The sequence below is a fragment of the Bufo bufo genome, chromosome 4, assembly GCF_905171765.1.
Source record: "Bufo bufo chromosome 4, aBufBuf1.1, whole genome shotgun sequence".
In the NCBI taxonomy this organism is placed as follows: Eukaryota; Metazoa; Chordata; class Amphibia; order Anura; family Bufonidae; genus Bufo; species Bufo bufo.
Genome location: NC_053392.1, coordinates 287,547,622 through 287,571,406, shown reverse-complemented (window position 1 = coordinate 287,571,406; position 23,785 = coordinate 287,547,622). Strand labels below are relative to the sequence as shown.

Genomic DNA, 23,785 nt, shown 5'->3' with positions numbered 1-23,785 from the left:
GTGTCATCTCAGACAATGGAGGTATATCGCTAGGATATGACCCCATTGTCGGATAGGTGCAGGTCTCGCCTCGTAAACGGAGCCAGCAAAGTCCCAGAGGGCGCACCGCGCATGCACAGCTGTCCTCCATTCCTTTCTATGGGGCTGCTGAAAAGAGCTGAGCGCTGGTTCGGCTATTTCGATCAGCCCCATAGAAATGAATGGAAGTAGTGCGCTCCCATTCATTTCTATGGGGATTCCAAAAACAACCGAACACGCCACTATGCCTAGGCAAGACCTGGCACGGCCAGCCACCATTTTGCAGGCCTCGTGTTAGGTTGCCATTTTAGAGATGGGTGGGACCCTAGCAATATGTCCCCATTGTCGGAGATGGGAATACCCCTTTAAATTACCCAAAAATCACCCAGTTAATCCCCCCACTGCTCAATCGTTTACTTCTGGACAGCGGAAACTATGCCATCTAACCATGTGACTGCTCTGCCCAATCGCTGCAAATTTTACTAGAACACCCCATTAAGATTTCAAAGGTTGCAGACTATATTATATAAAACCGTTTTGCTGTTTACGCAGCTTAAGATTTCGGATTTCTTCCATTACCTTCCATAGAGATCAAATCCACAACTGACAAGTGTTACGGATTTGTGTGTGGACTTTATTCACTACATATCAGCGATGTGCGGCATTAACCTTGTAATGCTGTTTATGTTCTGAGAGTCACTAAATGCTTCTATGTTACATTTCTAGCTCTCACTAAGATCCATCAATACCAGCACTGAAATGTTCTAATAGCTACAGGATATCCTGCCACAGGTAGCACTAGAGAAACTGTTTCTCCTCTTCTTGTGGAGAACTATCTTGTACAATTTTAGCCCAAGGTGCATTGTCTGAGAGTCCGTAACAGCTGGGCATCTACGAGGAGAGGCAGAAGCTTCCAAGCTTTATTCTACGGACTAATCCATAAATAATGTACTTTACAGAGACTGTTCTTGTCCACTAGAACTTTTTGATGATATATATTTTTTTTTATTTCCTTTGACAATTCCTATGTCAAATAGCAAAATGCTAACTAGTTCAAAAGCAAATAAACACCAAACATATTACTACTAAAATTTCCTTGTGCTAAATATGAAAATAATATTGGGGTCATTTATCAAACTGGTGTAAAGTAGAACTGGCTTAGTTGCCCATAGCAACCAATCAGATTCCACTTTTCATTTTCCAAAGGTGCTGTCAAAATGAAAGGTGGAATCTGATTGGTTGCTATGGGCAACTAAGCCAGTTCTACTTTACACCAGTTTGATAAATGACCCCATATGTGTTTAATAAATAAAAGGGTAGGACAAAGCCTCTTTATCTCTGTAGAAAAGAAAATAGAGTTCATGGCTGAGAACCCTCAATACATCTTTAATAATCTGTTTTGCACAACAGCTTCTTTCGGCTAAAACACAGTCAATTTCGTACATTTTTAAAATGAAAATACATATTCTATAGTATATGAATCATATAAAAGAAAGTGATAACCATAAGAATAAAGTGACAATACTAAATATAATTTTACATCCCCCACATAGTTCAACTGTTTTCATTTTGTGATACCATGTTATTTTTTAATAAGCACCCATGTTAAGATAGCATAATAGGACAACTTTGAAGTATAACTGTCGTTTTTTTAATTTTTGTAATGCACTTTAATTACTTAAATTGTACATTTCTATTCCAAAAATAGCTACAATGGCCCATTTTATGCCTTAGCAACTCTTCCTGTCTTCTGTTTAGTTAACTGTGGAGACGCACTCCACACTGAGCGCTGCCTTCACTGCCTGTCTGCTATATTTACATAGCTCACAGGCGAGATACTGTTGATTAATTGTTAGATGTTGTGTTGGTCTCATGATGTCAAAATTTGAACAGCATGATGAGAAGGACTGTTTAAATACCAATTCTAATAGAACCAGGAAATAGATTGGGTGATTCATAGATCAAACACCTGCTGTGAATTTTGCCGTTTTGCTTGTCAGAGAACAGCAAGTTGTGCAAAAAGTACTGAAACATTGAACAGTGGGACATGTGCATTCAAAAGTTTAGAGAAGGTCACATTAACTTCACCTATAGAAGTTAGAGTGCATTTTTGGTTCATCCTGAAATTTCACCCTCAAGCCAAATGTCCCTAACTTTTATGAGTAGTGTATATATAGGAGAGAGGCAGCAGCAGTTAGGCCAGTGTGGAGCACGTCTAAGTAAAGTTAACAAGAAGACAGGGAGCATTGTTAAGGCACAAAATGGGCCAGTTTAGAGCTATTTTTCTAATAGAAATGTACAATTTCAGTAATTAAAATATATTACAAAAATAGTCACTATCACTATAAATTATTTAAAAAAAAATTAAAAAAATTATGAAAGTTACACTTTAAAACTCATTTGGCCTGAGATACAGACGAACACTCCACATGAAGAAGCTTATAATATACTATTAAATATTTGCGCTAAAATTTGAGCCACACATCTTTGAAAGATTAGTGAAATGTGGAGCTGTTAGACTAGGATTTAGACACATTTATAGAGGTTTTCCCATGACAAACACTTATACTCAAAGTGTAACTGCCATTCTATTTTTATTTGTGTAATGTATAGGGGCAGTGATACTGACCATTTTTGTAATATACTTTAATTACTGAAATCATACATTTCTATTAGAAAAATAGCTCTAAAGTGGCCCATTTTGAGCTTTAGCAACATCTACCTGTCTTCGGTTTACATAACAGTCAATGTGGAGCAGGTCTCCACTGTTATGTAAACCGAAGACAGGGAGATGTTGCTAAGGCTCAAAATGGGCCACTTTAGAGCTATTTTTGTAATAGAAATGTATGATTTCAGTAATTAAAGTATACTACAAAAATGGTCAGTATCACTGCCCCTATACATTACATAAATAAAAATAGGATGGCAGTTACACTTTAAGATAAGTGTCTGTTTGGCAGGGATACAACCGCTGGGATAACCGCCGCTAATCACAGAGGCCCAAGTTCTCCTGTTTGACTGGTGCAGCAGTCAGTTTTTCAGAATCCCGCCAAGGAGGTAGGAGATAATTCTTTTTAATGGGGTAACCCATTTAAGAAAAAAAAATTTTTTTTTTATTATTTTACAAAAAAAATGTAAAAATAAACCTAGCCCTGGCATCGAAGTGCCATTATTTTAGACTGTGTGAAAGTTAGAGATTTTCCGGAACGTAATGATTAATGTAAAAAAAATGAAAAACAGACATCATATAGCACATGAAAATCTGTTTCTAACAAAGCTAGAACCAGCCCTGTACCTCACATGGATCCAGAGATCTCCCCATTCATTGCTCTGCTAGATTTATATCAAGCTGGCAGCTCAGCGTCTTTTCTCCTGCAGCTCTATCCCTATCACAACTCAGCAGGCAGTTGAACGATGAAACTGAGCATGTGTGGCCTTCTCAGTGAGCAGGTCAAAGAAATAAGAACACCGTAGGGTTTCTGGTTCTTATAAACCAAACTAACAGCATAAGGATCTATGATGCTGTTAATCTGGGAGTATTGGCCCAACCTCTGGTTGGAACAAGACTTGCCTTTGGTGGTAAAATGTGGTCCCATTATGCCCGTTTGAATGAGGCTTTAGTCATTATGTAATGGCTCACATTTATGAAAAGTGGCATTATTTTAGCCATGTTCATTACTCCCTTTAACCTTCTCTGAACCAAAATGATGAGGGAGATTTATCAAAACTGGTGTCAAGGAAAAGTGACTGATCCACAGGAGACTTGATTGCTGGTCGATTCTCTTATCGAACGGAGAAACAAAATGTAATGTCACCTTACTCACATTGCGGGACTAGGCATTCATGTGGTTTAGTTAATATCTTGCCATGGATGGTTGTAAGGAAACCGCAGCACTTACTTGTCTTCTGTTTTGAGAAAGACCATACAGTTCGAAACGTCGCATTACGTTGGTGATAAAATTTTGAAAAACAGAAGACAAGTAAGTGCTGCGGTTTCCTTACAAGTATTACGTGTTGATAGGGGAGCTTCGGACTGGCATCCAACACTGCTGGCACCACCACTAGCAAGGTTTTTTAATTTCCTATTTTTTTCGTTGTGCTGCTACATATTCCTTTTTTCTATTACCATGGATGGTGGTGGCAGTGTCCTGAAAACGTTGCAATGTCTTGCAAATAGCCAATGTAAAGAATGTAAGGTTTTAGATTGTTCTCTTTTCAAAGGGTCATTAGGAAACAAGACCACATTGAACCAAATAATGATAACCAAAATTATCTAAATGGTGAATGGGAAAACAGGGACGAGGTGCACTGAAAGCTGCCCGTCTAGTGGCATCCAATCAAAGCAGAGAGATGTTGGCTACACAAATGGATTGTGGGAGGTAATTCTAATGCTAATTTTTATTTTATCTGATTTAATGGTTTAAAAAAAACGGTATGTGCGGTTCTGCCTTAATTCTGTTCGTCATCCACAGTATTTCATAAACACATACAATTCTATCATTTGCCCTCCTCTCCTCTTTGGAAGACACATTTGAATACCACAGCATTCATATGAAATTTTAATACTGTCATATAATACAAGCTCCTGAAATAAAATCATTTCAAGTCTTCCGTTCTTGAAATGCTGCTCTCCATGTATTGTCATTTTAATAATTTACGTATTATTCTTGCCCTAAGCTGAACGGTCACAGAACAGATTGTTTCGTTCCTACAGCGCAGGAAGGTTCTGTCTAACTACATTTGTGTCTCCATCCAGCTTCCAGGCATTGTGCAGTGGCCAAATGCTTTTCAATAACCAAGCCCCTGCACAATGCATAGAGCGAAAAAGAAGCTGTGCATGCAAGCACAAGGTACAAGGAAGGTAATGGAAGAAGAAAAATGCACCTAATACAGTGGCTCTCTTAAATGGGCCATATTTCAGTATCGGCTTTGTTGCTTCGTTTTTTATTCCTATGGCCATTTAGATTTGACAGAATGGGTTTTGGATGTTTGTAAAATGACTGCCGCACCCCATGATTTCATGCAAATAAAGATCATTTATCACGAGCGGTTACAAATGAAACATCAGCCCGAGACATCATGCTAATTGCACGCATAGCATGAAATGAACAATATTTGCCTTCCTGGTAGATGGATATGCCTTGAAGTGATAAAATTAATGTAGCAGCTATTAAGTATGAATGACACAGAGATAGTGTTAACATTTTATGGTGTACTGGCGTACTGAGCGCATACTAAATCACAAGGAAAATGTTCTTTTATAGCTAAATATAGGACACGTCATTAATAAACATGATACACTGGGTGAAACTGCAATCTCGTCATCTTCACAACTATACTCTGCTGGAGATGCAGTAGGTCAGGGGATGGCAACCCCCCAACACGCAGCCATATTTTCTGGCACACCGCTGCGCTGCACCTTTATTAAGAAAAAAACTTGTGCCTTTAATAAAGGAACTTTAGACACTCCGCATAAGGCCCATCCCTTGCACTTCCCACCGTGCCAGTCTCCAAACTCTGCTACCTCGCTGGCTGGTCGCCTACGTACAGCTGCTCCTCTGTACAGAATAAGAAAGGTAAGTCATGGGCTGGGGGGAGGATGGTGAACTTGTGGGGATAGTGCAAATGAGCACTGTGACAAATTTTAGGTGTAGGGAGGATTATGAGAGTGTATGCGATTGCTGGGGGAGGATGGGGAGCAAGTTTCTACTTTAGGGGTGGGAGAGGATGGTGAACCTACATGTCATTGCTGAAGGAGGATGGAGGGACGATGTAGAGCAAGCTTCTGACTACTTTGGGGGAATGGATGGTGAGGCAGAATGAAATTACTCTGTGTGGGGGATTGAGATATGGATGTGATTGGTGTTTGAGGGGTGAGCTCTGATTGTTATTACTGGGGGGGATGACCAGTGTATAGGCCACCATGATGTAAACTGTAGTGAAGGTAATTGTCTTATAACCTCCTTTCTGATCCTCAGCTGTATCATGTGATCAACACTCTGACTTTCCAAATAAAACAGTATCTTATGTGTGGACATAAAGTCAGTTTCTCTCTATATTCCTATGGGAGCCTTGCTCTTAGTCTCATAGGAATGACTAGAGAAGTCACTGACTGCCTGTCCTGTGTCAGTCAGATGACACAGCTGAGGATCAGAAGGCAGGTTATAACTCACAAATACAGTCACAGGTGAGGACAGGTCAGAGAATAAATATTTTCTTTAGAGTGCTTCTAAAAAGTTCATAAACAGAAAAATGTTTTTTTTTTTTCCTCCAGTAACCCTGCCATGTCTGCCCACAGGATGCATCTGATATTATAGTTCAGCCCCATTTACTTGAACAGGAAGGAGACAAATCCCATGGATAGATATGGCGTGATTTATGGAGAAAACAGTCAAAGCTCTATATAACTTTTGCCAAAATACAATATGGGTTAATAGGAACTTTTCTCTTAAAGGGGTTGCGTCTCAAAACATAGTCTACATTTTTCAAATCAGCACCTGGATCTGAATACTTTTGAAATTGCTTGTAATTAAAAATTTAGCATAGCTATTAGCTACTGAGTTATTCAATAAAATATCTGTATAGCGCCACCTACTGTTTGTTCTTTTCCTTATTTTCGGTCGAGCCATGAATGTGGAAATCTCTGGACCCATGTGTGGTATAGGGCCAGCTCTAGCTTTGGTAGAAAGGCACTAATATATGATGTCTGATTTTAATTTTTTTTACATCAATCATGGCATAACCGTTTTGAGGCTCATTCAAATGAGGAAGCTCTAGAAAGAAATAGTTTTTTTTTTTCTATTTATGACAGCCGCATTTTTTTTATTTTTGCTTACCTCTCCACTAAAATAGGGAAGTCTTCCAGGAAAATTGGATTGAAGTGGTGCGCGCTGCGATTTTCTCCTCACGCACCCATGGCTCATTCCTTGACTATAATGGGTCAGTTTATGATCTGTTCTTATTCATGCTTTTCCCTATGTTTCCTCCATACTTGTATGATATTACTTTAGTTAGCCCCACCTGCTAGCTCCCGTCAGCATCTCTATATTTGTATAATATATATATATATAAATATATATATATACACACTCACTCATATATGTAGCGCTTCCCTCTTTCTGTCTACTTGGGTTTAGTTTGCCCTATGACTCTCATTGCTTTGTTTTCCCTTCTCCCCTACCCCCTTCTTTGTTTTTACTTCGTACTCATGTGTTCTCCTTGCGGCAAAGATGATTAAGGTCCGTGATGACCAAAACGTCCGCCATTTCCTATATATTATGTCTGTTTCTTTAACTGTGGGAATAAAAACAGGTTTTTCACTTTTGCATCAAATTGCTGGAGTGCTGGATTCCTTCTATATAATGGGTCAGTGTTCAGCCCAGATGTTGTCCATTCTACACTAGTAGAGCAAACATGAACACTCGACTGAATTAACCCTAAGGTTTAAAGCCCAAATCCATTCTCTACGTATCTCCCTCGGGACTCCCTTTCAGTCACAGAACTGTGTTGCACAGTACTGTACAGTAGATGTAATTTTTGCATGATTGCTTCAGATATGCTAAAATAGTAGTCACCCAGTCCAGGAAGTTCAGCGGTTGCTAGGCAACGTGAACTGTCAAAGTAATGCTATAATCACTAATTACATTAAGTTACTGCAGTGGAGTTGGGCTCTGCAGCATGAAGAATAAGTAAATGCAGTTAAAATACGGGCAGAATTCTGAATTCATATTTAATTTATACTTCAGTCATCAGCAAGGCTGTCATATTCACTAGAGAGCAGAAGCTTCAGCATCAGACTCCTACCACACCGGCATTTATATCCATCAGCAGTGACTAAGTGAATGAATTCATGAAAGCCTAACATGACATTTGTCTGATTTATCAGTTAAGGCAACTGTATAATGTGTCAGTGCCTCACCGAGGATGTTTACAGCAAGGTATCAAAATCGAAGTCCATTCCCCAAGTTATACAACGCCTTGAAGACAGCTTTTTGATAGACAGTCATGACAGCAGAGATTCTGTTCCTCCAATTCTCAAACCGTCAGGTTCTAGTACAACACTGTCCAGGATGTGAAACTTACAAAGTGCTGAGTAACCCACAGAGTAATAATACTTCTGCCTTATGCATAATAACCATGCTCCATTGTGAGTGATGATTGGCAGGAGGCAGAAGAGGGTGAGATGCTAGGGGAGTGTGTGGGAGGAAAAGACGGCAACTCAATGATGGAGAGAGGCGAGCACGAGCAAGAGGAAATCAGGAACGCTAATGAAGAGTATATCAAAGAGCGAGCAGGAAAAAGAAGGTCCATAAAAAGGAAGGGGGTGAACAAGTGACGAGAAGCAAGAAGGAACAAGCACAGGAGTGGGCCAAAACAAACAGAAGAGGGGGATTTAGTAACTAAGATACACCTGACTTCTCGTGCAAATTGTGCCACAAAACTGAAATACGTTTTAGGCACTTAAAGAGGACCTTTCACCGATTCTTACCCTATGAACTAACTATACAGACATGTGGAGCGGCGCCCGGGGATCTCACTGCACTTACTATTATCCCCGGGCGCCGCTCCATTCTCCTGCTATGCCCTCCGGTATCTCCGCTCACTAAGTTATAGTAGGCGGAGATACCAGTCCCTAAGTTATGGTAGGCGGAGTCTGCCCTAGCGCTGGCCAATCGCAGCGCAGAGCTCACAGCCTGGGAGGTTATTTTCTCCCAGGCTGTGAGCTCTGCAATGCGATTGGCCAGCGCTAGGGCAGACTCCACCTACCATAACTTAGGGAACGGAGATACCGGAGGGCATAGCAGGAGAACGGAGCGGCGCCCGGGGATAATAGTAAGTGCAGAGAGATCCCCGGGCGCCGCTCCACATGTCTGTATACTTAGTTCATAGGGTAAGAATCGGTAAAGGTCCTCTTTAAGTCGCCCTGAGAGTTTTGGAAAATTGAAGAAACAGACCAAGAGGAGTTTATGAGGGTCACCACTGATTGAAAGGCCAATGTGAGCACTATGCAGGAACCTGGCCCTGCCAGTCAGGAAGGAGAGGGAGAGGCTGGCAGAGAAAGGAAGAGGAGCAAGGGTGCACAGAGCGGCTTGGGCCCGTCTTCACTGCCCATTTCCATAGGGAATAAAAGTACTTTTTCTCAAGAATGAAGTTACAGATCACTAAATAAAACGGATCATTACATTTAGCTCAGCTAGCACTACGGAGGCACAGACCGAAAACCCATGGAAGCACTCCATAGTGCTTCAAATCCGTGCCTACGTTCCACACCGCATCTCCCACATTGCGGGCTGCAATACGGCCATGGTCGGCACGCGGTCATGTGCATGAGGCCTTAATGTAACTTTGAATACTCAAGGTAACCACTAACATAAGTGTTTACATGAGAAATGTGTCCATAGTCTTTATGCTGCAATCCCCTTCTGAGAAAATTTAAATAAAATGATAATAAATACTCAAGGTAACCACTAACATAAGTGTTTACATGAGAAATGTGTCCATAGTCTTTATGCTGCAATCCCCTTCTGAGAAAATTTAAATAAAATGATAATAAACGCTGAGCAATGCCAAAATGATCCCAATACTTTAGAATTTGACTTGAATCCCAATGTGAAAGTGTAGGTTCACCTCTTACCCATTTAGAGCAATCGGAATACTCTAAAGCAGGCAAGCTCAACCTGCGGCCCTCCAGCTGTTGTAAAACTACAACTCCCACCATGCCCTGCTGTAGGCTGATAGCTGTAGGCTGTTCGGGCATGCTGGGAGTTGTAGTTTTGCAACAGCTGGAGGGCTGCAGGTTGAGCATGCCTGGTCTAAATGGAGGAAGGAGTGAATCTGCTGCAATATGGCAAGATACAGGCTCTGTAAACTGACAGCTGTGGGAAATCCTAATCTCAAGGCTTCTATTGCTAACTAAAGTATTCCACAGTCTTATACGTAGAAAAAACGTATAGCCTTCATAAATCGCATTAAAGGGGTTGTTTCACTATGGCAAATGGCATTTACCATGTAGACACTTACTAATGTATTGTGATTGTCCATATTGCATTTTTCCATTGCATTATATATTGCTCGTTTCCAGGGGTTATTGCCACCGCTACTGCACAGATACAAGGTGAACAGGATTGGAGCTCCTCCACATGCCTGCTTATGCGCACTCCCAAGGTCCCGGCCACCAGAGAGGCTAGTGCTTTTTTTTCCCTATAGTGTGCAAACACGACCACCACTGCTGGACCGCAGGGTGGCCATAACCCCTTGATATGAGCAGTATATAATATGATGGGGAAAAAAATCAAGCCAGCAAAGGACGCAATATGGAAAATCACATGTTGTGCCTTGTGTTAACTTTGTCTTCATTATAAATGCCATTTGCTGAGACAGCCCCTAGGTATCCCATTTCCGAACCACACTCGCCATAATTTCTAAAGCTCTACCCATTAGTCAATTGTAGCAGCCCATACCTTATCAAACATATTGTGAAAAGTTCCTGTACCATATGCAAAATAACTCTGGGGATATCAAACCATCTAAGTGTATTAGTCATTGTACACAAGTCTACCTCCGATCTGTTAAAGGGAACCTGTCGGCTCCGAAACACCCCACAAACTAGACTAAGCGGTGTATAGTATAAGTGGCGCTGAGTCCGGTTAGGTCGTTTTTATCCTCATAGTCACTTGCATTCTGACGCTGTGCTCCCACAAACCAGCAGTAACCAGTGCACTGAGAGGACTCCTCTCTGAGTCCTCTCCATTATGTGTGTGAGCTCAGGAGTCCTCTCAGTGCACTGGTTACTGCTGGTTTGTGGGAGCACAGCGTCAGAATGCAAGTATGAAGATAAATACTACAACACCGGACTCTACACCACTTATACTATACACCGCTTAGTCTAGTTTGTGGGGTGTTTCAGAGCTGACAGGTGCCCTTTAACTGATGTGGATGATACAGATATCATTCACGGGCTGCATGAAATCTGCCGCTTGTATGGTATGCCTGAACTTTGATGTATGTGCAGAGCATTTATCCTTCTGGGAGCACAGTGATCAATCCTGTTCTGCCCATGAATCTGTCCTGAGCTCACTCCTGGGTAATCACGACCCTTGAATGAACAGCTCTACATTAATCAACGAATCAGGAGTGGAGTTCCTTAAGATTGAAAAGAACCAGCGCCGGATTGGCCATAGACTAGGGCTGCAGTAAACGATTATTTCAGTAATCGAGTATTCTATCGATTAATCGAGTAATCTAATAAGAAAAAATTAATTAATAGACTGTTTTCCTTTATAAAAACTCATCAGACTCCTCCAGTGCCATCAGCCCCTCCATGCCACCCATTGCCATGTCCCCCACTCCCCCAGTGCCATCAGATCAGCCCCTCCATGTCCCCCAGTGCCATCAGATCAGCCCCTCCATGTCCCACGGAGCGGTGAGTAATAGCCCAAAATTTGCATTGAGGAATTTTTTTGTGTCTAATTACTTCAATCGAGTAATTGTTTCAGCCCTACCATAGACCTTACAGGGAAATTTCTTGTGGGTTGATGCTGAGGAGGTCGCCTAAGCCCTCTTCTCTGCCGCTAGCCGGGTACATAATGAGCTCTTGGCGGTAATTAACGCTGTGAGAATCAGATACTTAGGTAATCAGGGTTCAAAATAGAGATCTAGAGGGCTCTGGGTCAGCAATAATAGAAGCCACCTTTCTGCTGACTTCTGTTTAAAATTGGAAAGTTAGGCAAATGCCAATCCTCTGGAAACATTTGCATAATTTAGTCATAAGGCGATAGAGAAATATACTAGCACCATGTTATGCAGACACTGTAGGCCTATCCTTATAAGTAACAGGAAGCGTCTTCACTACAGTATCAGGTGTTTCACAAAATGCTCAAGGGCATTTATAACAAATGAAAAATGTTTTATAAAGGAGTATAAATCATGTGCTTCAAATTTGTGGTGTTCAAATGTATGGTAGTTCTTTAGCCTTGGGCTACAAGAGATGTTTATTGTGCGATTCCTATTCTTGTCTATGCTGGGAGTGATGGAGACATGGGTCATGTTGCAGGAAAAATGCAGTGAACAGAAACTTTTCAGGGATCAATTTTCACAGACACAAATTGTCTATTACTTTTCAGACTACAGACACAATTATAATTTTTTTCTTTAGCAAGAAAACGTATTTCTGCGCTATAATCGGTTGTTATGGTGGGCCTGGTGGCTCCAGACACCCTGACAGGTTCCCTCATAAGTGTTCTGGTCAATCATTAAAAGGGGAGTATGGCTCATCCATGGTCACACAGTCTTCTTGCTGCCTATGGAGGCATTGATATGTTAAATCGGTGCAGGGCAAGAAGCGAAGCAGAACCTGATGACCATATTGCATTCAGCTTCCTGTTGGAGACTTGGGAGGTAATTAAATCACTAGATCTACCTTCTTCTACTCTAGACCACCAGCTGGCCATTTTCTGGTTATTGTGAGATGATTATATGAGACTTACTAATATAGCCTTTGTTGAAATTCTGCACCATTTTCTATATTTCATAAGGTATACTCTTGCATACAGAGTTTTTTATGCTGTCCACACAGAGGTCCTGTCCTTAAGATGGTCACTGATGGACGGTCATGTGACGAGGCAAACCAACTCCATGTGATGCCTCATCCATTCAAATACACCACACCTCCACAAAACTCCAAACAGAACAAGTGCAGATGACAGGTGCAGAGTATTTAAATGGAGGAGACATCACATAGAGGCGATTCGCCTGGTCACATGGCTCTTCATCAGTGGCCATCTTACGGACAGGACCTCTGTGTGGACAGCACAAAAGACTTTGTAAACAAGGGAGAATACCTTATGAAATATGGAAAATGGTGCAGAATTTCAACAAAGACTACATTAGTAAGTGTCATATAATCATCTTATATACACATTGGTCAACAATAACCAGAAAATAGCCAACCCCTTAAATCTCCACTAACTTAGACCAAGCAGGAAGTCTTAATTAGCCTGAAATATTTTTCTTATTTTCTGTTGTCTACACTTGGGTGTGTCTTATAGTCTGAAAAATGTGGTAATAAAAATGTACTAATGCGATTTAAAAAAGCTGTCATACTTCTAATAAACTATCTCCATCAATCAGCTAGGCCAACATTGATGAATTTAATATGCTAATAATCAAATACTAAAGTATCTATCGCTAGAGAAGACAGCTGTCCCAAATCCTAAAAATTTATTTATGCGAAGAATCTGACACAAAGCTTCCTGTTTTTCAGTTTGACAGATAACATTTCAAGCAATATTCACTTACCTCTTTTAGGATTCTTTCATTAAAGAACTGCTGCAGCTTCTCATTACAGTAGTTGATGCAAAACTGTTCAAAACTGTTGTGTTCAAAGTATTCTGAAAACAGGGAACAGCGACCATTAGTTTTATAATTTTTTTCCATTATAAGAAAAAAAACGAGTCAAATAACCGATGATATCACTACGTTAGTTCCATGTTTGCATTTCACTTTTAATTTATGCAACATAAACACCACAGTAGTCAGATGTATGGGAATTGGGTTTGTGTAATCTCATTAATATTTAGTATCCAGAAAAAATAAATAAAAAAAAACGTTGCACCACATTCCGTCATATTCTAGGGTTGAACTGGGTATCAAACTTTCCATTCCCAGACAATTCTTTTGCACCGGGATTGATACGATACCGAGATTTACTATTTTCCGATAGTAGGCTACTGCGTGGCTTAGTATCTTTCAGAGAACATGGCTCCCTCCTCACTGACGGGGCCACCACTGCCACCAATAAAGGATTAAGGGGAGGGGCTGTGAAGCTGCTGCTGGCCACCAATGAATAGTAAATCGGGGGGAGGCTGTTGGCCACTGTGCCACTAATGAATATAATTAACACAAAGATATGTAACAGGGTTGATGTTCCTGGAGGGAAACGCCAAATGGAAAAGGATTTAGGAAAACTAGAAGAATGGTCAGAACTCTGGAAACTGAAATTTAATGTGGATAAGTGCAAGATAATGCACCTGGGGCGTAAAAACCCAAGGGCAGAATATAGAATATTTGACACAGTCCTGACCTCAGTATCTGAGGAAAGGGATTTAGGAGTAATTATTTCAGAAGACTTAAAGGTGGGAAGACAATGTAATAGAGCAGCACGAAATGCCAGCAGAATGCTTGGATGTATAGGGAGAGGTATAAGCAGTAGAAAGAGTGAAGTGCTTATGCCGCTGTACAGAACACTGGTGAGACCTCACTTGGAGTATTGTGCGCAGTACTGGAGGCCATATCTCCAGAAGGATATAGATACTCTAGAGAGAGTTCAGAGAAGAGCTACTAAACTAGTACATGGATTGCAGGATAAAACTTACCAGGAAAGGTTAAAGGAACTGTAATGTAATGTATAGCTTGGAAGAAAGAAGAGACAGAGGGGATATGATAGAAACTTTTAAATACATAAAGGGAATCAACTCGGTAAAGGAAGAGAGCATATTTAAAAGAAGAAAAACTACCACAAGAGGACACAGTTTTAAATTAGAGGGGCAAAGGTTTAAAAGTAATATAAGGAAGTATTACTTTACTGAGAGAGTAGTGGATGCATGGAATAGCCTTCCTGCAGAAGTGGTAGCTGCAAATACAGTGAAGGGGTTTAAGCATGCATGGGATAGGCATAAGGCCATCCTTCATATAAGATAGGGCCGGGGGCTATCCATAGTATTCAGTATATTGGGCAGACTAGATGGGCCAAATGGTTCTTATCTGCCGACACATTCTATGATTCTATGATTCTATGAATACAAATGTACACATCAGGTGTCACACAGCCGGCAACTGGACTCCATGGCAGGGTACGTCAATACTGCTGAACCCAGTTAATGATCCCCTCACGTGCTGCACATACAGCTTTGATGCATTGAGCTCAATATTTGAAAGTAGCATCAATAAGGGCAACGAACAGTTGGTTGAACATTGAAGGAATACTCCAAATAAAACTTATACACTGTGTATCGTTTTCCTTAAACCCCAGTAATTTAATGTACGTTATTAAAGGATTTGATGATGTCACCAAACGTCTCAAAGTCATTATAAAAAGTACTGCGTACAATATTCTACATCTTTTATTTTCTAATACCTCAATGGTATGGGTTGCGTGACAAAAAAAAAAAATATAAATCTGTTAAAATATGTCTGTTACTAAGTATACCCAAAATAGTAATTTTCCCTCAAAATATTAAAAGCTGCAACAATGTTCTGTAAAGTAACGTTCCGTATTTAAAAATCAGTTTTGAAAATTAAATCAAAAAACACTAGACGTGAAATTCTCATGATAAAAGGATGATTTGTTAAACAGGGTAATAGAGGCAAATACAATTCTGGTGGCACTACATGAAATTGAAACTATAAATAAAGATACTGAAAAATGCAACAGAAACCATGACATGAATGGGAAAACAGCAACATAATATTTGAACAGGAATGAGAGCTGGAAGAGAATGCACATGGGGAAATAAAGCATGGACTGCTGAGTGAGCTCCACTCCAGGGAAGCCATCTGAGCAACACTGGTGGAGAAATCAAAAGCCTTCCTGATGAAAGTCATTGGTCTGAAAGGGTGTTTAACCGAGGGTGGTTACTAGACTTCTTTCAAAACTAGCAAATAATACTAAATATACAGTATCTCACAAAAGGGAGTACACCCCCTCACATTTTTGTAAATATTGTATTATATCTTTTCATGGGACAACACTGAAGATATGACCCTTTGATACAATGTAATGTAGTCAGTGTACAGCTTGTATAAACAGTGTACATTTGGTGTGCCCTCAAAATAACTCAACACACAGCCATTAAAGGGGTTGTCTCACTTCAGTAAGTGGCATTTATCATGTAGAGAAAGTAAATACAAGTCACTTACTAATGTATTGTTATTGTCCATATTGCTTCCTTTGTTGGCTGGATTCATCACATTATACACTGCTCGTTTCCATGGTTAAAGACCACCCTGCAATCCATCAGTGGTGGTCGTGCTTGAACAATATAGGAAAAAACACTAGCCTATCTGTGCTCCTATGGTCCCAGCCACCAGAGAGGCGGACACTTTTTCCTATAGTGTTCAAGCACAGCCACCGCTGATGGATTGCAGGGTGGTTGTAACTACGGAAACAAGCAGTGTATAATGTGATAAAAAAATGAATCCAGCCATCAAAGGGAGCAATATGGACAACCACAATACATTAGTAAGTGGCTTGTATTAACTTTATCTACATGATAAATCCCACTCACCGAAGTGAGACAACCCCTTTAAAGTCTAAAACACTGGCAACAAAAGTGAGTACACCCCTAAGTGAAAATGGCCAAATTGTGCCAAATTGTGCCCAATTAGCCATTTTCCCTTCCGGGTGTCATGTGACTCGTTACAAGTTTACTTTACTTTACTGAGAGAGTAGTGGATGCATGGAATAGCCTTCCTGCAGAAGTGGTAGCTGCAAATGCAGTGAAGGAGTTTAAGCATGCATGGGATAGGCATAAGGCCATCCTTCATATAAGATAGGGCCAGGGGCTATCCATAGTATTTAGTATATTGGGCAGATTAGATGGGCCAAATGGTTCTTATCTGCCGACACATTCTATGTTTCTATGTGTTACAACGTCTCAGGTGTGAATGTGGAGCAGATGTGTTAAATTTGGTGTTATCGCTCTCACACTCTCATACTGGTCACTAAAAGTTCAACATGGCAACTCAAGGCAAAGAACTCTGAGGATCTGAAAAAAAGAATTGCTGCTCCACATAAAGATGGCCTAGGCTATAAGAAGATTTCCAACACCCTGAAAACGAGCTGCAGCACGGTGGTCATGACCATACAGCTGTTTAACAAGACAGGTTGCACTCAGAACAAGCCTTGCCATGGTTGACCAAAGAAGTTGAGTGCACATGCTCAGCGTCAGATCCAGAGGCTTTATTTTTAAAATAGATGTACAAGTGATGCCATCATTGCTGCAGAGGTTAAAGGGGTGGGGAGTCACCCTGTCAGTGCTCAGACCATACGACGACACTTTATGTTAAAGTTAAATAAGTTAAACATAAAGCAATTCTATAATGGAATGCCTTTAGAGGCATTCCGTTATTCATTCCATCATAATAGAAGTCTATGGGCTGAAAAACTGATCCGTTCCGTTTCCGTTATGCAGGGAAGGTCTCTCTTGCATAACGTCATAGAATTGCGTTATGGTCCATGGTAACAGAATCCATAACGCAATTCACCTTTTACCAGTAAACAAAGCGTGAATGAATTTCAAAATATGAAATTCGCTCATCTCTACTATTAATGTCTAAACCGCTGGTAGCAAAAGTGAGTACACCCCTAAGTGGAAATGCCCAAAGTGCCAATATTTTGTGTGGCCACCATTATTTTCCAGCACTGCTTTAACTCTCTTGGGCATGGAGCTCACTAGAGCTTTACAGGTTTCCACTGGAATTCTCTTCAACTCTGTTTCTGTTTAATTGGTTTGATGTGTGTCATGCTGTTATTAAGTCAGAGTTATGTATGCTTTTCCTCAATGCGGCCAAGATATTAATACCAAGGAAGTGGCTGCAGAAAGAACCCCCAACGCTAAAGGAATGGTTTCTAGAGGTCAAGAAAATACAGAGCTTTGAAAAAATGAGGTGGACTTTAGCCCATAACAGGCAAAGATTTGAGGACACTTGGGAAAAATGGACTGCATATCTGACACCAGAAAAAACTAATTTGATGTTAGGTGACTGTGTTTAATTGATTATCTATTAGAGTTGAATTAACATACCAAGAGGACTGTACATAGACCATTTTCTAAAAGTTTCACTAAAATGTTATCTTGACTGGTAACCTGTATTTTTCCCTTTATCTGTTCTTTCCTTTCCCCCCTCCCTCCCTCCCTCCTTCCTTTCCATGTTTGTCATATTTTATCTTTTCATGTATCAACGACTTTATTTTCTTGATATGGATATATGTATATTATTTTTCAAATATGTAAAGAAATGTTTACATTTATTCATTTGGAGTGATGCAACTCCACAGTATAAATCTTCGAAATACCTTTAAAATAAAAAAAATTACATATAGAATTGCTTTATGGTCCGTGGTAACGGACTCCATAACGCAATTCACGAAGCGTGAATGAATTTCAAAATATGAAATTCGCTCATCTCTAATTAATAGCTGTGTGTTGAGTTATTCTGAGGACACACCAAATTTATATACTGTTATACAAGCTGTACACTGACTACTTTACATTGTATCAAATCTTTAGTGTTCTCCCATGAAAAGATATAATAAAATATTTACAAAAAAGTGAGGGGTGTACTCATTTTTATGAGATACTGTAAATACTATGATTAAAGATGTTACAGACAGTCGGCGTGGCCAACTAACCAGTCTGACTTAGGGCTAAACCTAAGGGAGTTGTCCTGGCGGTTCCCTGGTTTTCGCGCTTTAACCCATAGACAGGCATTTGGCATTTGCTGCAGGGAACCAACCAGGCTACTACCTTCGCTACGAATTAATGATTTTGATAACGTGCTGTGGCCTATATGTATACAGGGTGGGCCATTTATATGGATACACCTTAATAAAATGGGAATGGTTGGTGATATTAACTTCCTGTTTGTGGCACATTAGTATATGTGAGGGGGGAAACTTTTCAAGATGGGTGGTGACCATGGCGGCTACTTTGAATCCAACTTTTGTTTTTTCAATAGGAAGAGGGTCATGTGACACGTGAAACTTATTGGAATTGTCACAAGAAAAACAATGGTGTGCTTGGTTTTAACGTAACTTTATTCTTTCATGAGTTATTTACAAGTTTCTGACCACTTATAAAATGTGTTCAATGTGCTGCCCATTGTGTTGGATTGTCAGTGCAACCCTCTTCTCCCACTCTTCACACACTGATAGCAACACCGCAGGAGAAATGCTAGCACAGGCTTCCAGTATCCGTAGTTTCAGGTGCTGCACATCTCGTATCTTCACAGCATAGACGATTGCCTTCAGATGATACGAGATGTGCAGCACCTGAAATTACGGATACTGGAAGCCTGTGCTAGCATTTCTCCTGTGGTGTTGCTATCAGTGTGTGAAGAGTGGGAGAAGAGGGTTGCACTGACAATCCAACACAATGGGCAGCACATTGAACACATTTTGTAAGAGGGCAGAAACTTGTAAATGACTCATGAAAAAATAAAGTTACATTAAAACCAAGCACACCATTGTTTTTCTTGTGAAATTCTCAATAAGTTTGATGTGTCACATGACCCTTTTCCTATTGAAAAAACAAAAGTTGGATTCAAAATGGCCGACTTCAAAATGGCCGCCATGGTCACCACCCATCTTGAAAAGTTTCCCCCCTCACATATACTAATGTGCCACAAACAGGAAGTTAATATCACCAACCATTCCCATTTTATTAAGGTGTATCCATATAAATGGCCCACCCTGTACAATCATTAGCGGCAGCGAAGCCTCTGCAGAAGGAAGCGGGCATTGTGCAGGAGGGGGGAGAATACTTAAAAGGGATTCTGTCACCAGATTTAACCCTATTAAGCTAGCGGACATTAGCGATGTGCTAATGTCAGCTAAACCTAACTAGCCTATTCCTACTTTTATCTATGCCCCGTAACGCCAGAAATCTAACTTTTATCATATGTTAATTAGCCTCTAGTAGCATGGGGGCGTTGTTCCTGCTCTTATAGGCTCCGTTCTCCCACCAAGTCCTGATTGACAGGGCCAGGCAACGCTCGCATCTGTCTGCCAGCACTGTGCTCTGGTGAAATCTCACGCTGTTCAGTATTCGGCGCAGGCGCGGTGAGGGAAAGACGCTCGCAGGCTGCCAGCTTCCTCACCGCGCCTGTGCCGAATACTGAACGGCGTGAGATTTCACCAGAGCACGGGGCTGGCAGACAGATGCGAGCGTTGCCTGGCCCTGTCAATCAGGACTTGGTGGGAGAACGGAGCCTCTAGGAGCAGAAACAATGCCCCCCCCCACCCCCCTCCCCCGCTCCTAAAGGCTAATTAGCATATTATACAAGTTAGATTTCTGGCCTAACGGGGGCATAGATAAAAGTAGGAATAGGCTAGTTAGGTTTAGCTGACATTAGCACATCGCTAAGCTTAATGCCAGCTAGCTTAATAGGGTTAAATCTGGTGACAGAAACCCTTTAACTTTCCATCCTGCCAGGAGCTGCGCTCCTCCACTGTCTGAAGCCGCTGAGACTTCCAGGTGGAATGACACACCGATTTAGCGCATTACAACGAAAGATGCAGTCTTTCTTGCAGTTCTCACTGGAACCTATTAAGGGATGTAATTTGCCATGTATTGTGGGTAGTGCTGCGATCTTAAAGAGGACCTTTCACTAGAATAAAAAATCAAAACTAAAGTGGCGCCCAGGATCTCCCTGCACTTACTATTATCCCTGGGCGCCGCTCCGTTCGCCCGGTATAGCCTCCGGTATCTTCACATGTTAGGCTCCACCCAGTGGAACCTGCCGGCGTCTCTTTCTCCCAGGCTGTAGTGCTGGCCAATAGCAGAGCTCAAAAAAAGCCACTCAGGCTATGAGCTGAGTGCTGCGATTGGCCAGCGCTACAGCCTGGGAGAAAGACACCGGCAGGTTCCCCTGGGTGGAGCCTAACTATGAAGATACCGGAGGCTATACCGGGCGAACGGCGCGGCGCCCAGGTATAACAGTAAGTGCAGGGGGATCCCTGGGCGCCGCTCTACATGTCTGTATAGTTAGTTTAAAATTCTAGTGAAAGGTCCTCTTTAAGGCTTAGATTGGCCCAATCACAGCCTAAGATATACTCCTCAGAAGTGGACACCCTTCTGCAGTCACACAGCCGTGAACAGTGTTCATTCAAAACAGTATTGTCTCTTCCTGCTGGAAATAACACATTCAAGATGATCAGCAAGGAATTTAAAGGGCAGACTTGTACCTATGAACCTGGCTGACTTGTTGCATGTGCACTTCAGTTTTAGGTTACTTTCACACTAGCGTTTTTGCTGGATCCAGCAAGGTTCAGCAAAAACGCTTCCGTTAATGATAATACAACCATCTGCATCCGTTATGAACGGATCCGGTTGTATTATCTTTAACATGGCCGAGACGGATCCGTCATGAACTCCATTGAAAGTCAATGGGGGACGGATCCATTTTCTATTGTGTCAGATTGTTTTAAGAGAAAACGGATCCGTCCCCATGGACTTGGATTGTGGGTCATGCTGTCTTGCTCTGCATCCCAGGACAGAAAAAAAAAACGCAGCATGCTGCGGTTTGCTTTCCGATATGGGATTGCAACCAAACGGAACGGAATGCATTTTGGAGCATTCCGTTCTGTTCATTTACGTTTGGTCCCCCATTGACAATGAATGGGGACAGAACGGTAGTGTTTTTTTCTGGTATTGAGACCAGATGATGGATTTCAATACCAGAAAATAAAAACGCTAGTCTGAAAGTAGCCTTACTTGGAGCACACACCGATCTGATACTGATAATCTATCCTTAGGATAGGTCATCAATATCATGATACTGGACAGCCCTTTAATAATGCAATTCATACAAAAATAGATTACAGAACACATGGTCACTTACCAAAGCCAGCAATGTCCAAAACGCCAATAAAGTAGGAGGACCTCTCAAATGGGAAGCACTGGTTCACTCTGTTAACCACATGGTCGAAGAGCCGGCTGTACACTGCCTTTGCCAGGGCATCTCGGGCATTGTTTGCCTGCTCCACTTTTAGTGGCACCCTAAAACGTAAAGAAAAGTTTCACTTGGAATTTCCTTACAAATGGTCATCATAAATCATCATTTGGTTTAAAAAAAATTGGCCTATACAGAAGAAGCGCTATATTTATCCGGGATTTACTGAGAGAACTGGAGATATAAGCTCTTTGACTTTCTGGGAAAATATAGCATATTCCTGCCTGGTCTATTAACAATTAAAGGGACTTTTAATCCCCAATATCCTGACGTAATCACAACAGTTACTGCACATTGCAGAGACACTTAGGGGAAATTACTTAAAAAAGAAAAATCTAACCGCTCACCCTCTTGTGGCTCTGGATATGGTGCTCTTGTCAATGTGACTCACCCCGTCAAAGCAATTCATTTATTGTATGTAACTCGGACAGGCTCTCTTCACTTGAAACCACCCAGAGAGGATATATCCTTAGATGAGCAGTTAATATTTCACAACTACATTCACAATAGATAAAACCAGCGCAAGAACATAACTAGAAACGAATGGCTTGAGTGCATATAACAGCTCATCCCCTTGTCACTTTGGAAATGGTGCTCTGTTAGACTGGCTCACCCTGTCTAGTATAACCGCTATCTGGATGGAGCGAGGACAGGCGCTCTGCATTTGCAACCATCCAAGGAGGATATATATCTTTTATCTAGAGATTGATTGTAACACAATTACATTAACAATTAGCATAAAATCCGTTCAGAGACATAATAAAAAAAACGTAAAAGTAGATCAGCTGAAAGCATAAAATGAAAAAATAAATAAAACAAAATATATCACATTCAGCAGCAATATTACGCTATAGGTTGTATGAGCGATAGGTGCATTGGACACTTACTGAACAGCAGAGAATAGTGCAGTAGCCGTCTGATACGTATATCGTTAGTATCTATTGCGTATACAGCCACGATGAAGTCCCCTAGTGCATATCATCACATTTGCATATTATTATAATAGAATGCAGGTAATAGCTTTGCTTCTTTCAAGTTCCTCCCACAAGTGGTGTGCGGGGATTTTATTTGGTGAATGGATAACCCGCGCTACTCGTGCTTAATAATTCTGTTAGTTTGTTCAGTGCAGCAGAATGGTAAAGCGATACATCAGAATGCTTCTGGTTTTGTATTGTATCCACCTTACACTCAGGCCCCTTTCACACGAGCGAGTTTTCCGTGCGGGTGCAATGAGTGACGTGAATGCATAGCACCCACACTGAATCCTGACCCATTCATTTCAATGGGTCTGTGTACATGAGCGTTTTTTTTCACGGATCAGTTCTGCGTTGCGTGAAAAACGCAGCATGTTCTATATTCTGCGCCTTTTACGCAGCCCTGGCCCCATAGAAGTGAATGGGGCTCCAGTGAAAAAACGCATTGCATCTGGAAGCAGGTGCGGATGCGATGCTTTTTTCACTGATGGTTGCTAAGAGATGTGGTTTGTAAACCTTCAGGTTTTATCACGCATGTGAAAAACGCATCAAAACAGATTGCACTCGTGCGGAAAAAACTGAACAACTAAACGCAATTGCAGACAAAACTGACTGAACTTGTTTGCAAAATGGTGCGAGTTTCACTGAACGCATCCGGACCTAATCCGTCACGCTTGTGTGAAAGAGCCCTTATAGTTTCATTTGATTGCTTTTTCACTCGCCTATATTGGCGCTGAGTGTTTGTATCAATATAATTCCAACAGTGATCAATATTGATAACTCACTTTTAGTAGTTGGTATCCACAGACCGTGGCGTCCCACGTGGTGCTTTGCGGACTCGCCTTGGCCTCCAAATCTATTTATTTAGTGCAGGTAATCTTACCTTTCTCGCGGTAGAGGTCTTACGGGCTCTGTGGCTTGTGCGATGCTTGGCGTCCCACGTGTCTCAACATGCCAACCTCGAACTGCCGGGTTCATTTCAAAGATGGAAAGTCACAAGAAGAAAATTATAGTATCTGTGGAGTTCTCCACACCGCTTTCAATTTCCATAGGTGTTTAGTAAG

General features: G+C 41.2%; 1 protein-coding gene across 5 annotated transcripts in view; it reads right to left on the bottom strand.

The window, feature by feature from the left end:
• Positions 1 to 23,785, bottom strand: part of MYO6 (myosin VI) — a 262,279-nt gene that overhangs the window by 104,374 nt on the left and 134,120 nt on the right. For all 5 annotated transcript variants that reach the window (XM_040428669.1, XM_040428670.1, XM_040428671.1 and 2 more), the window contains exons 13-14: positions 21,637 to 21,794; positions 13,315 to 13,406 (exon numbers count right to left, since the gene is read on the bottom strand). In XM_040428669.1, coding sequence (XP_040284603.1) covers positions 13,315 to 13,406; positions 21,637 to 21,794 — 250 coding nt within the window. The remainder of the gene's footprint in view (positions 1 to 13,314; positions 13,407 to 21,636; positions 21,795 to 23,785) is intronic.